The 13,167-nt window shown below is 43.9% G+C and overlaps 1 protein-coding gene across 5 annotated transcripts in view; it reads right to left on the reverse strand.

Annotated features, from left to right (window-relative positions):
- PARP6 (poly(ADP-ribose) polymerase family member 6) overlaps positions 1-13,167 on the reverse strand; it is a 127,371-nt gene that overhangs the window by 82,514 nt on the left and 31,690 nt on the right. For all 5 annotated transcript variants that reach the window (XM_077472469.1, XM_077472467.1, XM_077472466.1 and 2 more), the window contains exon 5: positions 10,690-10,750. In XM_077472469.1, coding sequence (XP_077328595.1) covers positions 10,690-10,750 — 61 coding nt within the window. The remainder of the gene's footprint in view (positions 1-10,689; positions 10,751-13,167) is intronic.

The following is a 13,167-nucleotide window of genomic DNA, read 5'->3' on the forward strand; positions in this document are numbered from 1 at the left end:
ACAATGCACTGCAGCGCTGAACAGTGCACTGCAAGCCCTGATTGGCTGAAGCAGTGAAAGCTTCAGCCAATCAGGGCACAGAGCTGTGTCAGAGTCATGAAAGGACACTGTCATCATGACTTTATCTAATTATGGCTCATTCCTGCCCCACAGTATAAAAGTATTCTTTCAATGGCAGCCATTTTCAGTGTGATTTTGACGTGGAGAGAGATAGAACAGGGCTCTGTTCAGTGCTATTAGTTAGTGTTCTATACTGTGTATTTTTCTTAAATTGTCAGTGTAGAATATTAGTTTAGTATCAGTCTAGGGATAGTGTTAGTGTAGTGAGGAGGACCATCATTCAGCTTTGCATAGTATGCAGCTAGAGTAGGGACAGCTCATATAGTTTCAGTGTAGTGTAGTGAGACTGTGTCACAGTAATGTTTACATTAGTGTATAGCTAGAGTAAGGACAGTTCAGATAGCGTCAGTGTAGTGACGGTTGAACACTGTCTATTTGATTGCGTTACTGCGAGTTTAACGTCATTTACTTTTGTGTGCGTTACTGCCAGTTTAATGTCATATAGTTTTGTGCGTTACTGCCAGTTTAACGCCATTTACTTCTATGTGCGTTACTGACAGTTTAACGCCATTTACTTCTATTTGTGTTACTGCCAGTTTAACACCATATCGTTTTGCGTGCTTTACTTCTAGTTTACCATCATATCGTTTTGTGTGGGTTATTGCCAGTTTAACACCATATCATTTTGTGTGCGTTACTGCCAGTTTAACTCCATATCGTTTTGTGTGTGTTATTGCCAGTTTAACGCCATATAGATTTGCATGCGTTACTGCCAGTTTAACGCCATATAATTCTGTGTACATTACTGCCAGTTTAATACCATATAGTTTTGTGCTACTGCCAGTTTAATGCCATATAGTTCTGTATGTGTTACTGCCAGTTTAACACCATATCGTTTTGCGTGCGTTTCTGCCAGTTTAACTCCATATAGTTCTGTGTGCATTACTGCCAGTTTAACACCATATAGTTCTGTGTGCGTTACTGCCCGTTTAACGCCATATAGTTCTGTGTGCATTACTGCCAGTTTAATGCCATATCATTTTGTGTGCGTTACTGCCAGTTTAATGCTATATTGTTTTGCATGCGTTACTGCCAGTTTAACGCCTTATAGTTCTGTGTGCATTAATGGCAGTTTAACGCCATATAGTTCTGCGTGCGTGACTGCCAGTGTAACACCATATAGTTCTGTGTGCGTTACTGCCAGTTTAACGCCATATAGTTCTGTGTGTCACTGTACATTTGCCGCAATATATTGCAGTATATTATAGTGTATCCGTGGAGTATGTCTGTGTAGTGTGAGTACTCAAATTAAAGTGCACCAAACACCTCTTTACATTGATTGAAGTGCACCTACATACAGATTTCAGCTTCTTTTTTACATTTGCTTAAGAGCACCGCCCTCTCCCCAGGGTCGGATTAACATAGGAGTTATTGGAGCTGCAGCTCCAGGCCCCTTACCTTAAGATCGGTCTATTTGCAAAAAAAACTCCCAAAAAAAAAAAAAAAAAAAGAGATTTCTTTACTTCGAGGGTCGTGGCTCGGCGACCAGGGGTCATGGGAGTAGCTGAAGACCTACCCCACCACTGGTCAAAATTTGGGGCTCCTACCATCTATGGTTCTGGAGATACGGGGCTCCTTGTGCAGCCTGTCAGAAGCTACAGTGGTGTGAAAAAGTGTTTGCCCCCTTCCTCATTTCCTGTTCCTTTGCATGTTTGTCACACTTAAGTGTTTCGGAACATCAAACCAATTTAAACAATAGTCAAGGACAACACAAGTAAACACAAAATGCAATTTGTAAATGAAGGTGTTTATTATTAAAGGTGAAAAAAAATCCAAACCATCAGGGCCCTGTGTGAAAAAGTGATTGCCCCCTAAACCTAATAACTGGTTGGGCCACCCTTAGCAGCAACAACTGCAACCAAGCGTTTGCGATAACGTGCAATGAGGCTTTTACAGCGTCCTGGAGGAATTTTGGCCCACTCATCTTTGCAGAATTGTCCTAATTCAGTTACATTAGAGGGTTTTCGAGCATGATCGGCCTTTTTAAGGTCATACCACAACATCTCAATAGGATTCAGGTCAGGACTTTGGCTAGGCCACTCCAAAGTCTTCATTTTGTTTTTCTTCAGCCATTCGGTGGTGGACTTGCTGGTGTGTTTAGGATCATTGTCCTGCTGCAGAACCCAAGTTCGTTTCAGCTTGAGTACACGAACAGATGGTCGGACATTCTCCTTCAGGATCTCTTGGTAGACAGCAGAATTCATAGTTCCTTTTATCACGGCAAGTCTTCCAGGTCCTGAAGCAGCAAAACAGCCCCAGACCATCACACTACCACCACCATATTTTACTGTTGGTATAATGTTCTTTTTCTGAAATGCAGTGTTCCTTCTATGCCAGATATACTTGGACACACACCTTCCAAAGAGTTCCACTTTTGTCTCATCGGTCCACAGAATGTTGTCCCAAAAGTCTTGGGGATCATCAAGATGTGTTGTGGAGAAATTGAGACAAGCTTTGATGTTCTTTTTGCTCAGCAGTGGTTTTCTCCTTGGAACTCTGCCATGCAGGCCATTTTTGCCCAGTCTTTTCCTGATGGTGGAGGCATGAACGCTGACCTTAACTGAGGCAAGTGAGGCCTGCAGTTCCTTGGACGTTGTTGTGGGGTCTTTTGTGACCTCTTGGATGAGTCGTCGCTGCGCTCTTGGGGTAATTTTGGGCAGCCGGCCACTCCTGGGAAGGTTCACCACTGTTCCATGTCTTCGCCATTTGTGGATAATGGCTCTCACTGTGGTTCGCTGGATTCCCAAAGCTTTGGAAATGGCTTTATAACCCTTTCCAGACTGATAGATCTCAATTACTTTCTTTCTCAATTGTTCCTGAATTTCTTTGGGTCTCGGCATGTTGTGTAGCTTTTAAGGATCTTCTGGTGGACCTTACTGTGTCAAGCAGCTCCTATTTAGGTGATGCCTTGATTGTGAACAGGTGTGGCAATAATCAGGCCTGGGTGTGGCTAGAGAAATTGAACTCAGGTGTGGACAACCACAGTTATAGTATGTTTTAACAAGGGGGGCAATTACTTTTTCACACAGGGCCATGATGGTTTGGATTTTTTTTCACCTTTAATCATAAACACCTTCATTTACAAATTGCATTTTGTGTTTACTTGTGTTGTCCTTGACTATTGTTTAAATTGGTTTGATGTTCCGAAACACTTAAGTGTGACAAACATGCAAAGGAACAGGAAATGAGGAAGGGGGCAAACACTTTTTCACACCACTGTACATATAGAGCGGCCAATTTAAATACAAGCTGGCACACTCTGTTTGCAGCAGACTGAGAGGATGAGCTCCCAGTGCCTCTCCTCACTCCTTGTCAGAGGCACTGAGCTCAATGGACAGCTTGGAGCCTGCAGAGTTTGATAGGCAGCACCGCCTGTCAAACTTGCCTATTGATTTCAATGGAGCCACTCTGAAACTGCAGGCCAAACTCACTTGCAGTAGCAGCATAGTCCAACAATGTAAAACTACCATTCAGCGATGCAAAAAAAAAAGGAGTGGCAGTAGCACCTCATGAATGCCTGTCAGCTGCTGCTTACCACTTACCAAAAAGTAATCCACCACAGATCACTTTTCAGAGGGCAGTAAGCATTACCGTAAATGTGAAAGAAACGTGAAACACATCATCCATTTCACACTCACCGCCAACCAGGCCACTCCCCAGCCACTTCCCATGTTAGTTAGCCACCTCTCTTCAACTTATATCACAGGTGACCATTTCCCAACCTGCAGAGGACGGACCCTACTCCAAAAGATATCACTCCCAGTTACTCCGCCCACCCGTTGATTGATATCCCTCCATGACCACCTCACACCCCCCCTGCTGACAGACCTCTCTCCCCAGCCTATTCCCACACACCCTCTCGCCTGCTGACCTGTGGATGGGGGAATCACTCCCGCAGTGTTATTGTGTTCAGCCAGTGGGGAGCCTTCCCAACCCACAGAATACAATGATCAGTGTTGCTAACTATAGCTGGCAGCACTGATTGTTTTGGGAAAAACCTGACAGGCTGGTTGTACTCAAGTCGATTAATAGATTGACTTGTGTACAACCAGCTAGCCCATACAAATATCGACTATGGCTGGTCTCTGCTTAATTGGCTTAATTTCAATTCATGTATGCCCGCTTAACCACTACTCAGTCCTTAAACATCCTTCCACAACCCTTAAAATTTTCCCTTCCCAGATTCTGTCATACCCTCCATACTTCTCTCCTTTACATAGTGCCCCCTGTCATACCCTCCACACTTCTCTCCTGTACATACTGCCCACTGTCATACCCTCCACACTCCTCTCCTGTACATACTGTCCACTGTCATACCCTCCACACTCCTCTCCTATACATAGTGCCCCTTGTCATACCCCCCACAATCCTCTCCTGTACATACTGCCCACTGTCATAAACTTCTCTCCTGTACAAAGTGCCCGTTGTCATACCCTCCACACCCCTTTCCTGTACATACTGCTCACTGTCATACCCTCCAGACTCCTCTCCTAGACATAGTGCCTCCTGTTATACCCCCCCACAATCCTATCTTGTACATAGTGCCCACTGTCATACCTGCCACACTCCTCTCCTGTACATACTGTCCACTGTCATACCCTCCACACTCTTGTCCTGCACATACTGCCCACCCACTGTCATACCCTCCACACTCCTCTCCTATACATAGTGTCCCTTGTCATACCCCACACAATCCTCTCCTGTACATACTGCCCACTGTCATACACTTCTCTCCTGTACATACTACCCCCATAATACCTTCCACACTCCTATACTGTACATACTGCCAACTGTCTTTCTTTCCACATTCCTCTCCTGTACATACTGCCCCATAATACCCTCCACACTCCTCTCCTGTACGTACTGCCCCCATCATACCCTCCAAATTCCTCCTGTACATACTGCCAACTGGCATACCCCCCCACACTCCTCTCCTGTACACAGTGCCCACTACCATACCCTCCACACTCCTCTCCTGTGCATACTGCCCACTTTCACCCTCCAAACTCCTCTCCTGTGCATACTGTCCACTGTCATACCCTCCAAACTCCTCTCCTGTTCATACTGCCCACTGTTATACCATCCATACTCCTCCCCTATGCCTCTTACCTACAAAAACCTCTCCCTTCCAAGAATGTCTGGGAGGACAACAAGGAGAGGCAGACATTTGCTTGGCACTGTAAGGGGGCCAGCAACAAATGTGTCTACAGGCAAAGGTGAATGTGGTGGTCAGTCCTTAGGCAGGGCATCATTTCCTCTGTAGTGAGTTTGCCTGTGCTATCCAGCCACAGCATGCAGAGGAGGTGGTGGACTGGCTTACTAAACCTTCTGCATCCTCCTCATCCTCTGTCACACAAGCAGAGACAAGTGTGCAGCCCCTGCAGTTGCCAGAGTGGATAAACCTGCCTCCTTGTCCACAGCTATTCCCGCCATAGCACCAACATCAGCCATTAAGGAGTCAGCTGAGTTATTTGACCACAACATCAGCCACTTGCCCCTTGATGATGCCCAGCCATTACTGGATTCAGATGTTGGTTCTGAGGTTGAGGATGACAGGAACATGAGCCTAGAGAGAGGGAGGAACATTGGTAGCCAAATTGACATTGATGTTCCCCAAGCCGCAACATATTGCCAAGTTGTCTCAGTGGTAATGATGAGGATGGAGGAGATGATGAGGTCACTGATGTGACTTGGGTGCCAGATAGAGCAGAGGAGGAAACTGGTGAGGCTGCATAACCCCAAGGAGGCCGACATCAAGAAAGAATAAAGAGCAGCCATCCTATTCCATCACATTCTGCAGCTGTTATCTCCTAGGCCCACACTCCAAAGCTCAGCTGTCTGGGCCTTTTTCAGCATATATGCAACAGATCGCACTGTTGCTATCTGAAAACTGTGTCTCTGGCACATCAAACATGGCAAAAACACCAACCATTTGGGTACTGCATGCTTAACAAGGCATTTAATGTCCAACCACTCAGCCCGTTGGCAAGAGCACCTAAAAGCCACACAAAAGGGGCACAAATCTGTCCCTCCTCCTTCTCCTCTTCCTTACCCACTTCACTCTGCTCCTGCGATACAGAGTCATCACCTCCACTGACAGGGATCATGGTATAGCACAGGGTGTCTCAGGTCCTAGCAGCACATCCGCCAGCAGCACACCACCAGCTGTAGACTGTAGCCGGAAAAAAAAAATACAGTCCCTGCCACCCACATGCCAAGCGTCTGAATTTGCTCTCCAACTTCTGCCTTTCAGCCTGGTGGATTCTGCCCCCTTCCCTGAGTTTGCACAATGTGCTGTACCATGGCAGTTTCCCAGTCGCTACTACTTTTCACGTATGGCCGTTCCATCTCTCTACCATCACGTGGAAAGGAATGTTCTGCCATCATTTCACTGATGTAAAATCCACCTTCCTGTTACATGTGATCTGGCAAGCATGGGTAGGGAGGACATATTTCGTTCACAGCACACTGGGTAATGCTGCTTGCAACTCGAAAGGATGCAGGACAGGGCTCAGTGCTGCAGCTTGTTGTGCCCCCACATCTCCATACAGCTAGTGGTGATGATGCCAGACCTGTGAGCTCTACTCCCTCCTCCTCCTCCACCACTTCTATGACTTCCTCTGCAGAATTGTCCTATGAACATCAGGTACCACTTAAGCGTTCAAAGGGCTATTTCCAGAGTTAGGCTAAAAGGTGCCATGCAGTCCTTCAGCTGGTGTGTCTAGGGGACAGGAACCACACCGGAGCAGAGATTCTTGCTGCTCTGCAGGGACAGGTCCAGAGGTGGTTCACACCATGCCAGCTCAAGCCAGGAATGGTGGTGTCCAGTAATGGCTTAAACCTTCTGTCCGACCTTAGACAGGGAAAGTTGACACATGCGCCATGCCTGGCCTCAATTTGGTGGTGCAGAGATTCCGATTTTTTCCCCATGCCAATGGCTGATCATTAAGGATGCATGCACTGTATTGTCACCATTTGAGGAGGCCACAAGGAAGGTGAGCAGTGACAGTGCATGCATCAGTGACACAATCCCTGTTGTGTTCCTGCTGGAGCAGACTCTGCGTGGCATTATGGACAGGGCACTGGAGACAGAGCAGCAGGAGGAAGAGGAGGACTTCCTTTTCTCTCAAGGCCCTCTTTATCCAGACACCATCATTTCTATGTCACAGATAAAACAGGAGGAGAGAGGGGAGGAGGATTCTGGCACTTTCATAGGCTTTGAAGAGAAAGTCAATTTGTAAGAGATGGCTTTCCAACCCCAGGACCATTGGGAGTAGTACATAGCTGGGAGGAGGAAGTTCCAGATGCTGTCATCCTGGGTGACCCCCAAAGAGTCTGTTTCTCAAGCCTCAGCAAATTTGAGGCGCATGGGCAACCTCATGCTTCAAAGCCTACAAAAGGACCCAAGAATACATGGCATAAAGGAGAAGGTTGATTACTGGTTGGCAACCCTCCTTGATCATCGTTATAAGGGGAAGGTCTCAGAACTCATTCCGTCCCCCCACAGAGAGTGCAGAAGATAAAATCTCTTGAGAACACATTAAAGAGGATTTTATTGAACATTTTTCCTGACTCCAGTAGGTTACAGTGTCATGGAAAATGTAGTTTTGTGTCTTCTGTTGGTCAAGAGAGGAGCGTAGGCATTTCCGAATTGTTTTAGTCCTTGCCGCCCAGGGCTGTCAGCTTCCACATCCCATCGGCAGTATATGCATCATATGGTGGACGATTACCTCAGAGGGCAAACAGAGATGGAGAGCTTTCCAGCTGACGATCCACTGACTTACTGGGTCATGAGAATAGAACACTGGCCAGAACTTGCCCAGTATGCTATTTATTTGTTGGGCTGCCCTGCATCCAGTGTGATTTCAGAATGGGCATTCAGTGCTGCAGGAGGTTTCGTTACTGATCGTCTGTCCACAGACTCCATGGACCGTTTGAGTTTTATAAAAATTAATATGTCCTGGATTACCAGCTATGAAGCCCCTGATGCCGATGTAACTGACTAAGTCTTTTTGGGATGTGGAATCTCTGCGGGACTGGCCACCTAGCTTTGGGGGTATTCACTCATGTCATCTGGAAGAATGTTTTTGGTATAGGTTTCATGGGCACAATTAACACCCAAAGACCAAATTTTCAGCATCTGTTTGACAGGTGCATATCATTGCAATTTTTTACAGCAAGGCCAATTCTTGCTTTCATCAAGAGTATCTCTACAGTGTTATGGTGGGAAGGCGCCCCTGACACCCAAAGAGAAATTTTCTGCACCTGTTTGACAGGTTAATATCATTGCCATTTTTTACAATAAAGCCAACTCTTGATTTCATCAAGATTACCTCTATATGGTTACGGTGGGAAGGCGCCACCGCCACCCAAAGACCAATTTTTATGCACCCGTTACTTCTATCCAAAGTAAAATTGACACCAGAATGTATCCAAAAAATATCTACTCTTGTTCCTAGTGCACTACATTGTTGCCTCCTCATGCACACTGGATCCCCAGCTGTTGCTGAGCAAAATAAAGGCAGCTAGCTTGCAGGAAAAATGTAATTTGTTTGGCTTTATAAATGCAATTATTGCTGATTCTAGACATGGTACAGATCTGCCACTTTACAGGTGGACTAAGGGGACCCCAGGCACTATATTGGAAGGGATTTTTATTATTTATGATTTCACTTGAAAAATCAAATTCAGTTTTTCACAAACTTTTTTTTTATTGATACATGTCCCCCAGGGCAGGACTCAGACACCTATAACCATTGTATGCCCAATTACTTGCATATAAGTCTTCAAAATGGGCACTTTTGATTTTGATTTTTGACATTCGGGTCCCATTGATTAATTGGGTTCGTTATTCGGGTCCAAACTTTTGCGGTGTTTGAAAGTCCTGGTGCGAACCGAACAGGGGTCTGTTTCGGCCCATCCCTAGCCAAGACCATACAGCGGTTTAACAGGACAGGTTGCGCTCAGAACAAGCCTCGCCATGGTGGACCAAAGATGTTGAGTGCACATGCTCAGGATCATATGCAGAGGTTGTCTTTGGGAAATAGATGTATGAGTGCTGCCAGCATTGCTGCAGAGCTTGAAGGGGTGAGGGGTCAGCTTAGACCACACTGCATCAAATTGGTCTGCATGGCTGTTGTCCCAGAAGGAAGCCTCTTCTAAAGATGATGCAGAAGAAAGCCTGTAAAACTGTTTGCTGAAGACAAGCAGACTAAGGACATGGATTACTGGAACCATTTCCTGTGGTCTGATGAGACCAAGATAAACTTATTTGGTTCAGATTGTGTCAAACATGTGTGGGGAGTTACAGTTCATTGAGGGAACCATGAATGCCAACATGTACTGTGACATACTGAAGTACAGCATGATCCCCTCACTTCAGAGACTGACCCGCAGGGTAGTATTCCAACATGATAATGACCCCAAACACACCTCCAAGATGACCACTGCCTTGCTAAAGAAGCTGAGGGTAAAGGTGATGGACTGGCCAAGCATGTCTTCAGACCTAAATCCTATTGAGCATTTGTGGGGCAACCTCAAACAGAAGGTGGCAGAGCACAAGGTCTCTATCATCACCAGCTCTGTGATGTCATCATGGAGAAGTGGAAGAGGACCCCGGGGGCAACCTGTGAAGCTCTGGTGAACTCTATGCCCAAGAGGGTTAAAGCAGTGCTGGAAAATAATGGTGGCCACACAAAATATTGACACTTTGGGCCTAATTTCAAAATTTTTACTTAGGGGTGTACTTACTTTTGTTGCCAGCGGTTTAGACATTAATGGCTGCGTGTTGAGTTATTTTGAGGCGACAGCAAATTTACACTGTTATACAAGCTGTACACTCACTACTTTACATTGTAGCAAACTGTCATTTCTTCAGTGTTGTTACATGAAAAGATATAATAAAATATTTACAAAAATTTGAGGGGTGTACTCACTTTTGTGAGATACTGTATATGTTGCATCTACGCATGTGAGTTAGGGACCTTAGACTGTAAGCTCCTTGAAGACAAGGACTGAAGTGAATGTACAATATACATAAAGCTCTGCAAAAATGAATATATATAAATACCTGTAATAAATAATAAAATAAATATATGTATTTCACATTGTGTTTAGTGTTTGGATTTAAGTAACCATTTTGGTCACACCAAAAACTTACATTTCTAAATTGGTTAAACTTTGTCCCATATGTCAATGAATAAATAAATACACAATCTTTAAATGTAAAGATTTTTATATCTTTAAAATGCAATATATATATATAGGTGGAACCTGGCGGGCAATGGGACCCCTTATATAATTGCCACAGTAGGTGTATAGACTCAGGCACACAAAAACAAGGATCTTACTACCAAAAAAGGGGGCGAGTGGTTTTACACTACAGCATCAGAAATGACAAATTAATAAATAAATGGTAAGATATTATATATATATATATATATATATATATATATATATATATATATTAGGAAAATGGGGGGGGGGGGGGCAGTGCAGTGCAACTACCCGAAAACAGCAAGAAAAAGAAAAGGAGCAGAAAAATAATAAAATTAAGGAATAAAATCTTACATCCAGGAAACTAATGTTAATGTGCAGGTCGATGTCAGCATCATCAATGGTCCCATACTCCCTGGAAAAGGATAAGTAATGAGAAGTAAAATAAAAGCATAATGTCCAGTAAAGTTGTAAACTTTTAGAATTCAGTAAAGTGAAATTCCTATCAAAAGTTCTTACAAAAACAGCACTTATATTGTACAAACTATTTTTTTGTTCATAGCCCAATATGTTGTCCTTAGTTTATGATGATGTTTATATTGAAGTGTAACATCTACAGTGTTATCACTTATGTATGAAGAAACCAAACCTTTAAAGAAATTTTGGGTGGAGTAAGGCACAATTTTAACCATGTTTGGATCTTCCTTTCTGTCCAGGGTCATTGTTGTACCCCTTAGCATTGCCATAATACACAGTATTATGTGCCACTTTGTCCAAAAGTAATAAAATCTATTTAGGGTGAAATGCCTCCTAAAGCCTTGTTTGAACAGAAAATGGACACATCTATAAAGGGAGACAGCTTCCGAATCAAGAGATACACTCACTCTTGCGATGCTGAGGGCAAGTGCCCAGTGACTGCCATGCCTGGAACTAAGCCAGGAAATAAATAGTAATGTAAACATTGACAGCATTTCGCCCAGACGTTAAGGGCTACAGGCATGGCATTTGAATTATTTTTACAAAAGGCACAGTATATTTTAACTTACGGGGGCCCTTTGTCTGCACAGTGTCTTTGTAAGATGTATTTACCAAGTATTTTTATGGACCAGCATGTATCAATTCTACTTTTTAATGTATCAGAAGATAACCACATTCTTAATGAGCAGAGTTAAGATACAAAATTTCCTGCAGTTGTTCAAGATTTAGAATGATTCCACCACTCTGGAAGTAGCTTCTGTCATTGCGGATCTCCGTAAAGAGACAAGTCTGGGCCCAGACAGGTTTTCAAATACGCACTTTAATAGACTGTCTTCGGTCCTTCTTGAACCCCTGTGTACATATTTTAATGCCATCACTGTAGATAGTCCCTTCCCAAAGGAGGAGTTGTTGGCCCACATAGTGGTACTACCTAAACCAGGGAAGGATCCAACGGCTTGTCAAAATTACCTCCCTATTTCCCTGTTAAATTCCAACACCCAAATTTTCTCTAAACCTTTGGCTATTCTCTTGCAAGACCATTTACCATCCATTATCCATCATGACCAGGCTAGTTTTATTTTAGTCTGGGAAGCCCGAGATAATACTATTAGGGCTCTTAAAGTGGGAGTAAATTCCCATGTATGATTTTTACCTATAGGTACAGTAAATATCTCCTAAATGTGCAACGTTTAATAGATATTTACTTTAGATGCAGCCAGTGACATCACCGTCACATGCCAGGATTGCCGTTCCTTCAGAGCTGTGCTGTAAACAGCAACTCCCACAAATCCATGGGAGTGATGTCATCGGTGGCTTAGCCATTCATATCGCCCAAGCCCGCCAACCCGGAAGGAAAAGAGGGGGAAGACTGAAGCACCTTCAGCTGTGACAGTGCGCTGCTGGAGGGCTTTGTTTTTAGGTACGTCTGTCATAATGTGCTATTATCCCAGTATTGCATACTAGCACAGTATTCACAATGGTACTAGACAGGGATTCCCCTTCTCAACCCTGTTATTTATGATGATTTAAGAATCTTTGCTGAGAAAGATTAGGCAGAACGATAACGTGCATCGTGTCCACATCGCATCTAAAGAACATAAATTTTCAGCTTATGCAGATGATATACTCTTCTATGTAACACAACCTCATACTACTTTACCAATCTTAGTAGCAAAGATACAGTGTTATGGTGCCTTGTCTAATTTTTGGGTTAATTTTAAGGATTTCACATCCACCAGTCCTGATTTTTAATTTTCTTGGAAAACCCAATCATTACCCTATCTGGGAACCCATATTTCCCCAGACCCACATCTCCTTTATACTAGTAATTATGGAAAGTTTTTACAGTCAGTAGACGGGGACTTTAAGAAATGGTGGAAGTTATCCCTTACCTGGTTGGGTCATATAAATGTTCTGAAAAATACATTTTTACCAGGAATTTTATAACTCTTTAGATTATTCCAACATCTTTGCCACAGTTGTTTTTTCAACGCCTACGCAAATTATTTTTGGAGTTAATATGGCAGGACATTCATCTTCAACTTGTCAATTCTATTTTACATAAATGTAAAGCTGTAAAGATGATGGCAGATTGGGTCTACCAGACATCAATCTCTATTATAAAGCCATGGCCTTAGTTTGCATTTTGAATTAGCATCACAATTTTGCTGATAAGCTATGGGTCCCTCTTGTAAAGACTCTGGCAGGTTGCAATTTGGCGGAGGCACCTTGGGTTCCATCTACGGCCAGGGGTCTTTCCTCCTGGACTTCCCCATTCACATTAGCTACTCTGAAAACATGGAACCAGTTAAATAGGCACAGAGAACTAGCCCCCTCAGCCTCCCCTCTGGCACC

This window comes from Lithobates pipiens, unplaced genomic scaffold (assembly GCF_037356315.1).
Source record: "Lithobates pipiens isolate NorthernLeopardFrog02 unplaced genomic scaffold, aLitPip1_a1.2 Scaffold_8, whole genome shotgun sequence".
NCBI classification, from domain to species: Eukaryota; Metazoa; Chordata; class Amphibia; order Anura; family Ranidae; genus Lithobates; species Lithobates pipiens.